The 17,039-nt window shown below is 45.2% G+C and overlaps 1 protein-coding gene across 5 annotated transcripts in view; it reads right to left on the reverse strand.

Moving 5' to 3' along the window:
• Nucleotides 1-7,273, reverse strand: part of LOC144105342 (atlastin-1-like) — a 67,779-nt gene extending 60,506 nt beyond the window's left edge. For 3 of the 5 annotated variants that reach the window (XM_077638485.1, XM_077638488.1, XM_077638489.1), the window contains exon 1: nt 5,489-5,539. In XM_077638485.1, coding sequence (XP_077494611.1) covers nt 5,489-5,524 — 36 coding nt within the window. In that variant the 5' untranslated portion in view covers nt 5,525-5,539. Of the gene's footprint in view, nt 1-5,488; nt 5,540-5,641; nt 5,696-7,189 lie in introns of those variants that run through there. The other 2 variants (XM_077638487.1, XM_077638486.1) reach the window with 2 other exon arrangements.
• Nucleotides 7,274-17,039: the final 9,766 nt, after the last annotated feature.

Raw genomic sequence — 17,039 nt, forward strand, 5'->3', positions numbered from 1 at the left:
CTAGGCGGCCTCCCTCCTTTGACGCGACGCACCCGCCTGACTGCAGCGGCCTGAGTCATGCTGCGCCGGCGGGTGAAAACGTTCCCGCTCGCCTCTTTCCTGTTCATGCACTCGAGTGCAGCGACTGGAATGCTAGACACCCCAGGGACAGCGAAGGACTGCACAAACTGCAGCGCTTGCACAATTGCAGGAGCTAGGACTTGCCGTGAACGAAGTGCAAGTCGCAGAAGGGTAATGCACGCACTTTCGGCGTGTAGGCAACAAGTTGCGGCGTTTTCTGTGTGTTTTTCAGGTAGGCTGGGCAAAAGAGCAAATCAATCTTCTTATCGTGGGGCGTGTAAGGCCGCTATAGCGAGCGCGAGTTGGGCATTCGGCGGCGAGAGCGAGCGAAATCCACGGCAGATGAAATGCTGCCTCGCCGGGCACGTCGCCGCTCGTCATCTGCGTGTCGTCTTCTCACGGCGTACACAGATATGACAAGAGGCTAATCGATGCTGCCTACGTACCACAACGGTATGAACGCTTGCGTACGCTAAATGCAGCTATTTTGCCGGACGTTACGCAATTTCTATTCCGAACTTTAAACCGATAAGATGGATGGATGGATGGAAGGTAGGAGCGTCCCCTTTGAAACGGGGCAGTGGTTGTTGCCACTATGCTCAGTTTTTTTTGTTTACTTTATTTTTGGCATGTCTAGTGGTTAAGAGGGCAACAATTGCTGTCAATAAACCGACGCGTCTCTTAAGCTTAAAAGGGGCAGAAAAGTCACTCACCATAAAAAATAAAGCAAATTTAATACTCCTACCTTTTCTTATTGAGAAGATACAACGAATCGAAAGATCACTGGCTGATTTATGGCCAGTGAAAGTGCTGAAAAAAGGCAGTAACAACGACGAATCCACTCCGAAGCAAGGCGTCCGGCATCGTAGGTTTCCCGCCATGTTTGTCGCCGCGGGTATGCAACTTCGTACTCGCTGTCCAATTGGCCGATGAGAATCGGCTGAATTTTGGCTGCCGGCAAAAATATTTCCTGTACTTTCATACGTACTTAAAAATCCACACAAAGAAGTGTTTGAGCTCGGGTTTAAAATGCTTGCACTATGTACAGTACTGGCCACCGAGCGTAGTACATGCCGCGTACGAGACCTCAAACGCGAGCGGGAAATTTGCAATACATTTTTAAAAATTCCCGCTTTCGCACCTCGCAGCGACGCGCGGTGCCGGGCTTTCGCGTGAAAACCAGGCATACGACGCTACGTCGTGCAAATCACGTCAGCAGCCGGGGTTATCATTGGTTCAAAGCGCCAAATTCTTTCAGACGACACGCGTTACCGCGGCCACTCCGCGTGCGCCGCAGCCGGCGGAGGTAGGGGAAGGGCCGAGTGAGTGGGGCCGGTGGAGCAGCGCGCCGTTTTGGCATGCGAGAGAAGAGGAAAGGCGTGAAGGCGCGGAAGTTCGAATTTTGTCAGCTTCCACTAAACGCATTAAAATAATTCTTGCTGGGGGATAATTATGAACCATCGTCTTTTAACATCCCGGACATATTGCACCTTTATTGAGACCCCCTTTCTCAGTCCCTTTAAATGTACTTAAATTAAATATGGTTTTATTACGTAATTTTAATGAGAAGACAGATATAGCTTGCATTACTGTAAACAACATGGCTATTTCAGGTATGAATTTAGCGTCCTCCTTTAATAATTACTTTACATCTCTGTGTGAAACCAGCAACCATTATCCAGATTTCATGGCTTTCCTTAGAACTCAGGTGTGTGAAAGCGCGTTCCTTACCCAAGCACTGAAAAAGAGGTAGCCGCCGTGCTTAGATCCTTAAACAATTGTAACTGTACTGATTTCAATGGAGGCGATATTCTAGAGGTCCTTGTGCTGTGCGATGTCAGTGCAGGTTAAAGACCCCCAGGTGGTCGAAATTCCCGGAGCCCTTCACTACGGCGTCTCTCATAGCCTGAGTCGTTATAGGACGTTAAACCCACATAAACTAAACTAAACTGTAACCGTGCCGATGTAAATGGATTGCAAATTGAAACGGTAAAAGAAGCTATAGACGTAATCTCTCTTCTGTTGACCTTCATTTTTAACGTTGCTTTCTCTGAGGGAAGTTGTTCGAAATGAATGCAAGAGGAGAAAGTAATTGTAATACATAAAGCTGGTGATAAAAACATATTTTGCATTTTTCGACTGATATCTGTACTTCTGGTATTTTCAAAAAGTTTAGAAAAGCTAATACATACACGCATGACCTCCTTCATAAGTAAGCACAATAGAAAAGCTAATACATACACGCATGACCTCCTTCATAAGTAAGCACAATATAATCACAAGTGCGGCGCAGTTTGGATACATGAAAGGGCTTTCAACAAAACACGTACTTGTGCTACAAAGAGAAGAAATACTGGAGCCTTTTGAGCGAGAGTAGTACACTCTAGGTGGATTTGTGGACTGCTCGAAAGCATCTGACCGAATTAATTATATTACATTTTCTAAAAAACTGAATCACTATGTTTTTCGAGGGGGGGGGGGGGGGGCTAGTTTTCAACTAGCCAAACTTTTCATTCTGCTTCAAGGCGTATTTTATAAATGATTGCAATACTTTCTGAAACACCTCAAAAAAGTATGTATTAACAATCATGTTTCACATTTCAACAATTTAACAGCAGTCCTACAGCAGAGAAGCATACCGGGGCCCCTACTCTTCTGTCTTTACATAAACAATTTAGTTAACGTTGTTAATGCCGCCAAATTCATAATGTGTGCGGATGGCAGCACATTGTTTTTCGCAGGGCGAGATCCCGCTGACGTGATCACCGATGCCAATCGTGTGTTGTCAAGCCTTTCCTTATGGAGAACTGCAACTCTCTTGCCCTTTATACAACGAAAACAAAAGCCGTGAAGTTCCGAAAGAAAAACTGTTGAATAAACATTAACTTAGAATTGAAATATTGGACTTGACAGATTGGAATTGTGAATAAAATTAAATGCCTTGGCTTTCTTTATGAGCAAAATATGACTTGGGACATGCACATAGATTTAGTAGCCGCCAGGATTTCGCGCGTGTGCGGGATACTAAACAAATTAGTTTTATTTACCGAGAAGCATCAAACTCCCTATTTACAATAGGATGCCCATGTCCCATATAAATTATTGCCATTAAGTTTGGGCAACGAACACTATAACCAACATTAACAAATTTCACAATAATCAAAAGAGAGGAATCCGTGCTATAACTAATTCTCCCCAGGGATGCCACACAGAACCCTTATTTAAGGATCTCAATTTACCTGCATACCTCAGCTTCTCGAAATCACGCTTCTTAGGCGCTATAAAATGGTCATTAAGTATAACAATTTCTTTTAGTTTTGTACCTCGAAAAAAGTGAAATAACTCGTCGCACTCGAACGCTGCATGAGACGGAAATTTCACGCAATCGAACGAAGTACGGAAATCAGATGCTAAGTTTTCTTCTTGTAAGTTATTTAAATTGCACCGATGACGAACGCACAGTAGCTAGCCAGCATACAAGGCGGCGCAGCTCCCTTGACGCGACGCATCCGCCTCACTCCAGCGACCAGTTTCTCGGACATTCCCCGAGTATGAGTCACGCTACGCCGGTGGGCGCAAAGGTTCCTGCTCGCCGGTGCTTTCCTGTGTGTGTGCGCGAGTGCAGGGAATGGACTGGGGGTGGGACACGCTCCAAGGACACGGCACAGAGAGGGATTGCACAAACTGCGGCGCTTGCAAGATTGAAAGAGCTCGGACTTGCCTTGAACGCAGTGCAAGCCGCGAAACTGTAATGCATGTGATTTGTGTACACGCACTTTTGGCGCATAGGCAACAAGTCGCGGCCTTTTATGTGTGGCCAGATTGGCTGGGCAAAAAAAAACAGTAATCTTCAAATGGTGGGCGCGCCTCCAGCGCGCGCGCCATAAAAAAATGACATTGGCTTATCTGGGCTATTCCAGGATATACGTAGCGAAAGCTAAGGCATAGCATGCTTAGCCTTGGTTAATCATGATTGCAAGTCCAGGTTAGTCTGGTTGTCTAGCTATGTTGTTGTTGTATTAAAGAAGACACATAATGTGCCCGTCTCGCGGCGACATATTGACGGCGTTTAGCCAGTCGTTAGGCGCGCTGTCACTGTTTCCTGGGCGATTCGTTCCCTCTTCATCTTGTCCCGATGTCGATTCCAGGCCTCCTTCTGCATAGCAGACTTTTCGCCGTCTATACTGTCGCCTCAACTGTGGTTGCGGCGCACGCCCGCTCTCCTTTTCAATCCTGTGACATCTTATCACGCATGCGACGCAGCTGTCGAAGCGAGCGGAGGCGAGCGTAACGACGAGAGAAGCGGTGTGATGTCATACCAAACGGCGGCGGTGACGAGACGCGCCGTGTGACGTCATGGCAGATTGTGCGGCGAGCGCGCGGCGTCCGCCCAGCTGCGGCGGTTGCTAGGCAACGGCTCAAGGTATGTCTGTGTCTCCTCGGAGCACCACCACGGCGATATCGCAAGGTTGCGGCCAGTGAAGTTTTCGCTTTAAAAAGAGAAAACGAAATCTCCGAAGCCCTCCCGAAGGCGCGCACAGCTCCAAGCACGTCCCAGCGCATCAGACAAGTCCTCCTCCCCACAGTGACCTTGGCGAAGTGGGGCGCATTCGGATAGACGTTCGAGAGTATTCTAGCGCTCTCGAGAACACATTGGGAGGGAGACGATGCTTAGCGTGTGTTGCTAAGCGCCCTCGCTCGTTTCTGGAATTTTTTAACTGGGTTATTTAAGAGATCATTGCATCACATTTTATGGTCCTAGATCGCGCTTCGCTCAGCTATGTATTCTATGTATACTTCTCTCTTGAAGGATATCGGTAAACTGCTATTCATGATCCCAAGAGAACCTGCCGAATGCGCTCCACCCTATTTTTTTTCTAGTAGATAGTTCACTCTCGTTATTCGGATCTGCAGTTTTTAACTGAACTGAGTAGATGTATTCCATTACCACTTCCAGCCCCTCGCTACCTCTTGAACGTTGCTTTGTATTCCTGCATATTAATTTTTAGACCCACAGCAGTGTCCTGACTAGCTCATTGATCATGTTTTGACGGCATAGAGGGTATTAGATCGAAACTGGCCTAAAAGAGGCGGCGGACTTCGTAGAGGCCCACGCCCTTTGGGGAGGACTGGAATGCTCCCCACATCAGTCTGAACTGCTGTCGATCCGTAATAACTAAAGCACCTGCGAAAAGAAGCCGACCAGGATACGGCTGGAAATCAAGGAAAACGAAACCCCGGAGGTAGTCCCGATACTGGTGCTTGGAATATTTATACAGTCCAATTATGCAACGAGGTAACTCTGGACATGACAATGTCGGTACTGTACAACATACGGCTCAATAAGCGCGTGGTGAGTAGTTGCAAGGAAATGAGCGAGCTCTTTCAGGCTTTTGCCGTCAGCCGACTTGTGTGTGCCAGCCCTTACCTTGACCTCAAGAAGGCTGAGAGTGAAAAACCTCATTGCCTGATTAGGCAGGTACAAGGCGGCTCTTTACCACGGCAGAAACACGTCCACCCCGAAACTCTTGTCTTTCGGAATGAATATCACCTTCGCAAAAATAATTGAGGCACAGCTCACATTGCAAGAGTAGTGGCTCAGGCAGACTGATGCGGGGCTCTGCGTCCTGAGAATCTGAGGCAGAAAGGGTAAGGACTCTTAAGACCACATGACTTTACCGATAGAGATGGGCGAACGCTTTCACCCCAAACCTTTCCAGAAAAACATGGAAGTCGATCGTCAAGAAGGGCGGAGAAGGCCCACTTCGAAGACGTTAGGCAAAAGCAGTATCAAGGGGACAATAGCGCAATGCGTGTTGATGCGGCAGAATACCGCCTTGCAGGCAAAAACGCTTTCGATTTGAGCGCAGTAATTATTTTCCGCAGGGTACTTGCTGCAGTAGTCACGGGCAGGCTGTAAGTAGCCGAAGAGGCCGTAATAGCACCAGCGATCATTCAGAAAAGTACTAGCTCAATTCTCAGTGATTCCAAAACGGCCCATTGCCACATCGCGATGGTACGTATCTCCGCCACTATATACAATATTCCTAGCACGATGCCAAACGATAGAAAGGAAGTTGATCTGGTATGGATTCCGGCCCACGCAGGGGACCTGCAAAACGTCACCGCTCAGAAATGTGCTCGAGGTTTCATCAGATGAACCGGTTACAGGTGTTTGGTATGCGGTGCCACACGAAGCGCGCCTGCCTGCACCCCCATTATCTCAGCCAAGAAAACGCTACCATGTGGCGGCGGTTGTAAATGTTGTCGCAACCAAATACCTGGACGTACGCCAATACCTATTGCGGTATACGAAATCCGTGCTGTCAACTGTGCAGTGAGCCTGCCACCCGAAACAATATCTTAGACTGCGTGGAGGATCCACGTACGGCGTATCTTGTCACATACCTATCGCTTTATCTATGGGAGGCGGTCCTCCACAGTCCGGACCCGGGCGTACACTCTCGGGCCACGGCAAGAGCGCAAGAGGTGGCCGACAGATTTCAACTGTCGGCCACCTGGAGCTGGTGAGGAAACCCAAGAAAATCACCATCTTCTTGCTGACAAATAAAGTTGGTTCTTCCGGTCCGGTAGATTTATCGAGTGTGCATTGCATAGCTTTCTAGGAAAACATTCTTCACAACATCGAGATAGAAGACTGCCTGTGTATTAGACTGATGTTATGTCATCGCTTAAAAATGTGCTCGTTGTGTGGAAAATTTTTGCCACAGTGCGCTAATAGAACTTATTCGCCTGTGCAAGAGACAAAAATGTTTGTGAGCAATGTAGTGGGATGAAACAAATTGCATGAAAGGACATTAGAAATGATGAAGCGGGATGGTCCTGCACAACTAAGCACAAAGGTTAAAGCGACAATTTCTACTGCCTACGGATGAGAAAGAGTGCATTTGATTCCATTTGTGTCCAACAACAGTGGAACATTCTTCATTGTCCTTGCGAAGAACTGTCTCTTTTGTGCAGAAAAATAAATGTATGTTGTATCGATTAAATTCTAAATTCCTGCATGTTATTCACAGTTGTTAAAGTATGAATAATATTATACGGCTGAATATACATTTGAAGCAAGCCTGTACACAATGCCAGAAGTAGAACAAAACAACTGACTTACCGAAGCAGCCGATATTCTCTCGAACACAAAGCAGTCTGGTGGCCACGCCCTGAAGGCGTAGGCGGTGTAGGCTGCGATTTTTTCCGGGATGACGGTGGCGCCACCACACAGAGAGCGTAGGCGGTGTAGGCTGCGATTTTTTCCGGGATGACGGTGGCGCCACCACACAGAGAGCGTAGGCGGTGTAGGCTGCGATTTTTTCCGGGATGACGGTGGCGCCACCACACAGAGAGCGCCCGCGAGTCTTAAACGCGTGGTGGGGAGGGGGGGGGGGGGCATGGCGGTTGTAACACAATTCTATTATACCCGCCTTGCGGAGGCCCAAAAAATTTAGAAATAATTCTATTACAACCTCATTGCGTGGGTTATTTTTCAATAAAATAATCGCCGCTATAGAAATGCAGCGTAGAGGGCGCTACCAACAATATAAATGCCAGCCGGCCAGCCGGCCGCGTGAGTCCACAGCGCGCTTTATACTCGCAACACGGCGATGCTGACGACCTTAACGTAGTGAGAACTCTGTAAAACTGGCCATGCACCAAGTATAAAGAAGAGTGAGTGTTTTTAGTTCTCAGATGCGACGCCGAAGAGTTCTTGTTTTTTTTTTCGGGGGGGGGGGGGGCGGGGGGGATATCTAGAAATATCTCTGAAACCTCTCAAACCCACACGCAAAATTATGAGGAGCACGCAGAGCCGCTTGACATGAAGCTGGAGGCTGGCTCTCTTCTCAGAAAACGAGTTCCAGCGTTATCTGCTCTTTCGGTTCGCTTTGGGGCATCGGCCCGCTGCTCTCAGACCTGGGCGTTGTGCAAGATTCTAAATCGGTGAATGCTGTTGTATGTTCATGGTTTGGACATTCCTGCCTGCATCCTCCTCCTGACTGCGGTGAGTGGTCCGAAAATAATTCGTAGTGCACGCACGATGCTCTTTACTTGCCTGTAAACTCTAGTTAAAGTTTTCTTCGTTGCTCTATCATTGCCTTGCAGCTTGTTGAAAGAGCTTCTGCACTGCAACGCTAGTTTGCGATTGCCTAGATTAGTACAGCGGCTTTTTATGTGCTCGACTTCGCGACAGCATGCGAGTGAACGCGCGAATGGAGACCGCAGAGTCGCGCCGGTTGGCTCGTTTCCTCGTGCTTCAAACAAGTTGCATGTTGGACACTGTGCGCCGATCGATAGCCGGTGGCGCTGAAGAAAGCTGCAGTTTTCTTACCCAAGATGCATATCTTTCGCTCATGTCCTGCTATACTTTAGCCGCAGCAATTATCTCTGGATGCGCCAGCGTAAACGCGCTGCTTTACTACAGTGGGATTTTATTGCCTTCCTCGCACCTTGAGCAGATGGGGTGACTTGCGCTATTTCACCGCCGGGGTTCGTGAACGGTAGGTGATACTTCCTGTGCGTACCAGTCGTGTGTTTTCACTTGTTTTTTTTTTATGTGTTCCAGCAATCCAAGTTCGGCTTCGTTTAATTATGGCGAAAGGTTAACGAAGAGATTGCAGGCCTGCGGGGAGCGACAGAGTAAACTTCTGTTCTGAAGTCGCCTTCAGTGCAGACTTAGATGGCACTAAAGCATGTCCGTAGATCATATATCTATTCATTGCGGTTAGTCTCTCAGGCCTGTCATTGCCAAGCATATCATTTTCAAGGCAATGAATGCTCCAAGGGAGTCGCCTTACGCGTACAAGTGGCGTCATTAGCCTTCAGATACTCTTAAGTTGATGTTTATAGAAAAAGCTATCATTTTACAACCAAAATAACTGCAGTGGTACACCTAGATTTTACCGCATTTGAACACCTAGATTTAACATTTTAGGCGCCTGCCCATGCACGGAGACTTCCATGATTTTTTTTTTTGCATGCTGCAATGCTTTTGGGAAAGCTGTGCAAAGAATTTCCAGAAACAATTGAGCATCCATAAAAAAAACGGCCAATGTGTGTCTCTAAGCAACTGCTAAGGGCACTGGGATGGTATGCAGATAAACAAAGACGAAGTTCAGCCAGCATGTCTTTTCGAGGTCAGCTAGTTGCTGCTGCGTACACCTCACATGGCTGCTAAGAAACAGCTGAGGAACTTGCTTCTCACTTCCAGTGTAGTTCCATACAGGCAGAATGTGTGCCATTAGTGGATCAGTGAATATACTGCACTATTTTTTTGTTCCAAAATAATTGTTTAGTAAATGTGCTAGATATTAATGTGTCAGCCATGAGCTGTCAATGTCGCCACTTTGTTTTTCTGGCAAGCCACCTGTAGTTGTGTCATTACTGTGATCTGCAGTGTCCTCCTTTCTAACTTCCTTTTTTATTTCCACGTGCAGAAGCTGTGAGATGTTGGGACTGACACTCGAGTTTCGTCCACCATCTCGATTCTGCCTTCTTCTCGTTACTGCTCTGAGCTGGGACCGGTGTGACGAAATGCACAGTTGAGTAGAGGTGTTGAATGCTACAGGTGAGGTTAGCCTTGCTTTATCTGCCGGCAATTGCTCCACCGTAGTGTCCCTCTATATTCACAATGTCCTAAAGCCTGTCTTATCTACCCCGCTATGCGCACAGTCTCTTATAATAGCACACATTATCTCCCGCAGTCAGCATCTATGCACACAATCAATCCACACAGTCCACATCAAAGTCCACTCCAGAAGTCACCATCTATGCACATATTCGGTCACAGTAGAACATAGTCCGTTGTAGTGCCACAATCCATCCACACATTCACTTACAGTATAGCGTAGTCCACTTCGGAAGACACCATCTACGCACACATTCAATCACAGTAGGCCATAGTCCGTTCCTGCTGTCACCATTTAGAAACAAGATCCGTGTCCTGCAGAAATGTTAAAAGAATGCGTGCAGCCTCTCTTCTGCATGTCTGGTTTCCACTCGGGTAGAGAATGTCCTGAACTGTACTGTGAAGGGTTCCTGTCTCGTTGAAGGAAGCGAACATCACATGCCTTTCCGCATTGTACTCTGGGCAGTACATAATATAATCTTCAATATCCCCGCACACACGACATAAAGAGCAGAGCGGAGACGATGATATGCCGGTCTTATGCATCCATGCAGGAGTGCGAGCAGTGGCCGTGCGAATTCGATGTAGTAGGGTCGCCTGAGATCTTCTGAGCCCCTTGGTCACACATGGCTTGTGGGAAGCACTCCACAGGGTACTGAAATGATCGAGCACCGTTTTCCTGTAAAGACTTTTTCTATCTTGAGGTACTATTTTTGATGGAATCCTTGAGAGAGCTTTATGGGCGAGACTGTCTGCCGCCTCATTACCGTCGACTCCTATCTGAGAGGGCACCCATTGGAAATAGAGAGTAAAGCCTCTGTTGTGCAGATTCTGCACCAAGCGCAGAGAGTTTATTGACAAGGCGTCAGTAGGGAATCTGCGCTCTAATCTCTCAAGGGCAGATTTTGAATCAGGAAATGCACTTTCACCGCTTCCACATGCTCCGCTCAGAGCGTGCAGCTACTCAAGTTAAAAACGTTTAAATTTTTCAAGCTTTTCAAGCATATACTTAATCTTAATTTTGGTTGTCCTTTTTCAAGTCTATGTAGTATATAGTACGCTGTTGTTTCCGAGAACTTTCGGGTACATTATTTGCAGAAAGAGGAGTTGGGAAAACATCAAAGTGTCTGTTTAATTTCTTGCCATCGGAATGAAAGCAACAGATTGAGGCGTGTACAAAACTCAAAACTGCACTGCATTAATTAACATACAATGTGCCGTACAGAACAAGCTAGGCTCAGCCCCTTGTACACGTATTGCACCCTTAGTTCTGTGAGAACACCATTATGTGTGTAGGGTCTAAGAAAATGTCTTCCTTCAAGGTAACTTGGCGTCAAATAGGTCATAACAAACTTCATCCCTTGAGAACATCTATTGTAAGTTGTATAAGGCAACAAAGCTTCAAATTTGTCGAAGTCTCCTGCAGTTGCCTAAAAAAGACAACGCCATATCTATTTGCATTCGTGATCAAGGGCCCAAGTGCGCCAGACCTTATAGCTCTCAAGTGCTTTGTGAAAGTAAAGTTGTGAAAGTGCTGCGTAGTGGGAAGAAATCTTCACTGTGTTGACATATTTGATGCTTTTGTTTGTTCATTTTCTCATATGAACAGTTTCTCTGTGGAAAATGTGCTGAAACAAAGAGTTGAAATTTGGGTTTCACCAAATGAGGGGTAAATTTATTTCAATAGGTAGTGTTTATTATTATATTAGTGCATGATTTATACTGATTACCATTCATCTAATACTGAAGGGTCCTATTTAGCTCTTTTAGGCTGCAATACCACTAAATCTTAAGAGCTCCTCATCGGAAATTTGTTTCCGCGCTTTCTGTTGTGATTCCCCACTTTTAGCAAGGATGTTTGACTCCAGCAATGCGCGACATCCCGAATGGTGGGGCGACATGCTAATTTTATTAATACCCTTCCATCACTTCAGTATACTTCTGTGTAGACGTACTTTCGTGTTCTAAGAACTGAAGTCTCTGAGGCATAGGCACGTATTTTGTATTTAAGATATGAACTTTCAGGTGTGCACCATGATTCGCATTTTCAATAGCCCCGCTTATTGCTCCTGCAATAGCTTTACTATTGCAGTGTATCATACGTGATGACATAGTACATATATTTCTATGAGACAAAGGGACACTTATGACCCGTTTATTTAAAACAGCCGTTCATTTTCACTCCTTGGAGAGAAACAGTGCTAAATGAAGCACTGAATATGAAAGGGCAGCAGAAGCTTCCTCCTTCCTCTCCAGCGGTTTACGCCTTTTAATTTTTTAAATTTGTAATAACGAGTAGTTCTAACTGATTATAATCCCATTTTTCCATGGAGCGTTTCTCTATTGCTTCCCTTATGATGGCCGCTAATAGCGCTATTTGTTCGTCATTTAATTTTGCGTTCTCTTTTTGTCTTCTCGGCATTTCTCTTTTGATCATGGCTCACAACTGTAGACTAATACGCTTATAATCACTTCCCGTGCTGTGCGTCTCCTCTTCATCTGTTCGCATTTTGCGAGCTTGCAATAAATACCCTGCGACATTAGGCAGTAGTCAATGGTCGTATGCCTGTTACGGGATTCCAAGATGATTTGTCAGTCACGTTTAGTTTCTCTATTTACAATAACTTGGTCGTGTCGCTCACAGAAGTATAGTAATAACTTCCCGTTACAATCTCTGTATCCATCCAGAGCCTCGATGTGGCCATTCATGTCACCCAGCAGAATAATATAGGCAGAGTCTCCAACTGCTTTATATCGCCATTGAGACACTTAACTAGATCCTTGTTTTAGTGCCTTCATTCGTCCCTTATTCCTAAATAAACTATCCTTAGCCATGTCCTTTTACCGGCAATTGTACCTGGTACCCAGAAATGTTCTTTGCATGATGATTTTATTCTTTGCCAATTTTTTTCTTGATTATCAGCGTACAACCTCATCTCTTCATCTCCGTTGTTGTTCTGTTGCTTCCTTCCCAGAAGTAGCCATCAATAAACGGTGGATCTTTATGATTTCTGAGATATATCTCGCATAGCACGTATACACCTACTTATTCATCTTTTACCTGCTGTTCTTTTCCTAGCCATTTTGTTCTCTTTCTACTCTGTTGCATATTTATATAAATGATTCTGATGTTAAATTAAGATTTAGTAGTTTTCCTCGTGGACATCCTAGTGGCCATCTTGTTGGGTTCATCCGCCATTGTTACACTTTCTACTTCGCTTCTACCTACAAATACGCCCTGAGCCGCAGTGGACCTCCTTAAAAAAGCTACTACCCGGCCTGCCAGGCACCAGCAAATTTAGAATCCTATCCTTCGGCTAAAATGGATGTCACCTCGGGTAAAGCCTGTACCAAAGCCTGCTCTATGCACTTCCCTGTTTATGCCTGCCATTTCAAAGCCTTTCTCCTCATGACCTCCTTATCTCTCGATTAACAGCCACCACGTCTTTGGAAACCTCTCCGTTCCGTCCCTGAACCTCCGGCACTGTGCACACCACTATCTGCACTTGCTATGCCAGCGCCTCCTCTGCCAGCGCCCTCTCTATAGAGGAGGCGCTGGCTATGCTATCGCCCTTATATCGTCTACTCTCTCGGCTAATCTGTTCACTGCATGTGCAGCGTCCCCACTCAGGACATCATTAGCCCCGCCGCTACCACGGCCAAATTGCGCTCTGCAACATTCTCAGAATGTTCGCTTTTGTCTCTCTCAGTACCGCGTCCAGTGTCCTTCGTGAGAATGCTTCCTGACTGCCCGATCGAAAAAGACAACAAGAATTTTTGTAGTAACAACAGAAATTTTTGTAGTAACAACAAACATTTTTGTTGTCACAACAAAACGTCTTGTCGTTAATAAAAACATTTTTGTTGTCACAACAAAACGTCTTGTCGTTACTACTAACATTTTTGTTGTCACAACAAAATGCCTTGTCGTTACTACAAACTTTTTTTTGTCGCAACAAAACCTTTTTTCGTTACTACAAACTTTTTTGTTGTCAACAAGTTTTTTTGTCGTGATAAAAAGTGCGTTGTTACGACAAAAATTATCTTGTTGTCTTCTGTTGTTGACGTGTCTGTTGTTGAAGTTCGTGTAGTGACAACAAATAATTTTGTCGTCGCAACAAACGGGCTTTTCCGCGACAAAAAAAAAGAGACTGTCGTCGCAGCAGATGCTGTTTTCGCAACAGAGTGTATCGATGAGAGAAACCAGAACAAGATCGGCACTACATATTCTGTAGCGCGGGAGGGAGCTGAAGCAAACTGAGAAAAGGCACTGTATCACCACTATCAACAAAAGTGCATTCTCATACGATTTTTGTTTGCATGCGGCTATCCCTATACTCTAGGTCTCGAAACACGAATGGTACGTCCGTGCATATGAATACCAATTCATCGGGCGTGGGTGTTGTCGATCGCGCGCAGCAAACGTTCTGATCTTATTTCAAGCCTCGATCGTTTTGCGTGAAGGCTACACCGTAGCTACATGCATTGCATCCGAAGATTTCGGATATTTGCTGTCAGCGTTTTGGTGCAGCGCGATATCGGTGCTTGTTGCACAGCAATTCATCGGTATGCTCTCTTCATATGCTCGTATCGTAGTATAATTGTAGCCGCATATCTCACGAACTGCGCGCAGCGTAATTCGGTTGTAATAGATATTACACGCAGCAGTGGGGCGATCAACGGCCGAGCGCGCTTTTCGCCAGTGCATAAAGCTTGAAATGTACTATCGTGCGGGTATGTGTCATATGCATGAAAAACCATTGCCGCGGGGTGCATTACAATGCGGCTGAAAGCGTTCTCAATGCAATAGAGCATTGTGTGTACTGTTACCTTAACTGAGTCTGCCAGCTCGGAGGCAATATAGGTGTTCTAGTGGTTCGTAGCTGCAATTAAGTCAAGCCGCGCGCGCAAATTTGTCTTTCCCTTTTGCCGGCATATTCGAGCCTATTATGCCACAAATAATTTTTGCAATCTATGTCAATACCAGCTAGTCCACCAATAGTTTTATCTTATTCGTAGAACAAGTATATGCCCTTTTTTTCATGCACAAGGGGAGCTTTTATGTATACACTAGAGCTGAGAATGGTCTTGTAGACAACTTGCAGCTTGTCACATATGCAAAGAAAAACACGTCATATTCAAAAAATTACTGAAAAAGTAATTTAATGTTAGGAATTTCAGTTACAGGCAGCTAGCTAACATGAAATGCTTTGTAAACAGCACCGCTTCCAGAGTTGGGGCACCACTTTCACGGTTACTGTAATGTTTTCATTAGCAACTGGGCTTATATGTTCTGACACTAAGGAAAGGAAAAACTCACACAGAAACCTTTCACCACTTCAAGTGAATTTATTCTATGCCATATAACATATATGATACACCACACAATTAAGGCATGGCATGAACAACAAACGTTAGTATATGCATTTTTTGATTGATTTCATAATGATTATAACTAGACAAAAATTTAAACTCAATACAGACCAGACAAGGAAATGATAAGAAAGGGCACAAAATCGAACAGCCTATTTTGTACATAGGACAAAAGTATAAAGCAGGTAAGGTCCCCGCAAAAGAAGAGGGCCTCAATTACTTCGTGTCACAGGTATATGGACTAGGACAGCACAGCACACTGAGCAAAAAAGGCCGTGTAAAGAATACAGTAGGCCCATGCTTGATATCGGCATCATTCCAAGCAACGGAATGTTATTTTTGTGCAAGCGAAGAGAAATACAAAATGGTGCATACAATATGCAGCTGATTGGGCGCTCATGTTCATTTCAGTTGAGTCATAGAAACGAAGAGATATTTTTCTAAGTGGCATAAATTGAAACTTGCAGAGAATGCCAAAGTAATGAGAACCGCTTCTTACCAGACAGTACAGTACTAACAGCTATGCAATGTTCAACATGCTCAACGATTTTTAACATTCCATTAAGGGAATACATGTATTTACAAAAGGTATGAATACACACAGAGGGTGGCAGCAAAAAGAGCTGAAGAGAAAGGGTAAGTAACACGCATTAGATTCGTGAACCTTTTTGCCCGTGCAGCAACCAAACATCATAACCTCTGGGTTTCAAACGCACTACACCATAGAAGTGCTTCCAAGATCTTCATGATGATGCTGAGCCATACTTACTTAACAGACATGGTACACACATCATTGTCCATTACAAGACTGTGGGTAGCAACTACATGCACAAAACATGCCACAACGGACTAGAGTTTCTTTCACCCTTTGCATCCCATATGATATCCAGAACTGCAGGGCTAAAGACCAAAGTGAAAAGTACAAAATGGCAGTGCAGCTAAGAAAACTTGCAATTCAAGAATACTGAACACACATAGCCATGAAGCATATAGAACAGTTTTCAAGTGTTTCAAACAAGAACAGCAATTTTCAGTAAAAAAACTTCTTAATGTTGCCACAACAGAAAGCAAAAACAGCAAAAATCAACTGAACTAGGGACTAATCTAAAGTACAAAAGTACACAGCAAAAGCTTGCTCTAAGCCACTACAACAGCGGTGGCCAAGTGATTTGAGCATCCGCCACGCATGTGAGAGGCGTGGGGGTTCGGTATCCAGTGCTGCTGGATACCCACCGATGATACAATGGAAGCTTTCCCTATGGCCATGTCCTCGGCATTTCTGAGGTGGAATGCTTGGAAAATGCTAACTTCTCAAAGCATCTGAGACCACATCAGAATTGACAACTTTCCTTTGAGCTTAGTTCTCGAGTAAACACTGTGATGTGATTAATCTATTCTGTAATTGTTTGGCACATCAGACACGAAGCTAACAGAAACACCATCAATAAAAACACACTGGGTGGAAACATCATCACTTGAGCAAAGGCGCAGATTTCTCCCTTGTGGAGGGCAGCAGCATTTGTGCATGTAAGTCACTCCTCTGAAGTTGCTTTCAGATGTCATTAGCTCTTGACAAACTAACACTATCTTCCTTGTATTCAGTAATACTGAGCATATATCAGTCACAAGGCAGTAGATATCATCGCTCATTCTCACAAAGGAAGAAAAAGTCTTCCTGGCCCAGGTGTATGAAGTGGTAGTAATGGTTAAATTATTAAGCTGAAAGCGTGAATAATGGGTCATGCCTGGTACGTGCCCGTACTTTCGAATGAAAAGTTCTTCCACAGTACTGTCTAGTCGTGGAGACAGCAGTGGAGCTCCAAGAATACACACTCTTGACTTCACAAAGCGGTGTGCGTTCATTATCTTGTTAAGCTCGCTCTCTAGAAAAGTGGGCAGGCTGACATATTTGTTTGCGGTCCTTAACCAGTTCCTCATGACACAGCGTTCTCGCAACCTGGAGTGGAAC

This window comes from Amblyomma americanum, chromosome 9, assembly GCF_052857255.1.
Source record: "Amblyomma americanum isolate KBUSLIRL-KWMA chromosome 9, ASM5285725v1, whole genome shotgun sequence".
NCBI classification, from domain to species: Eukaryota; Metazoa; Arthropoda; class Arachnida; order Ixodida; family Ixodidae; genus Amblyomma; species Amblyomma americanum.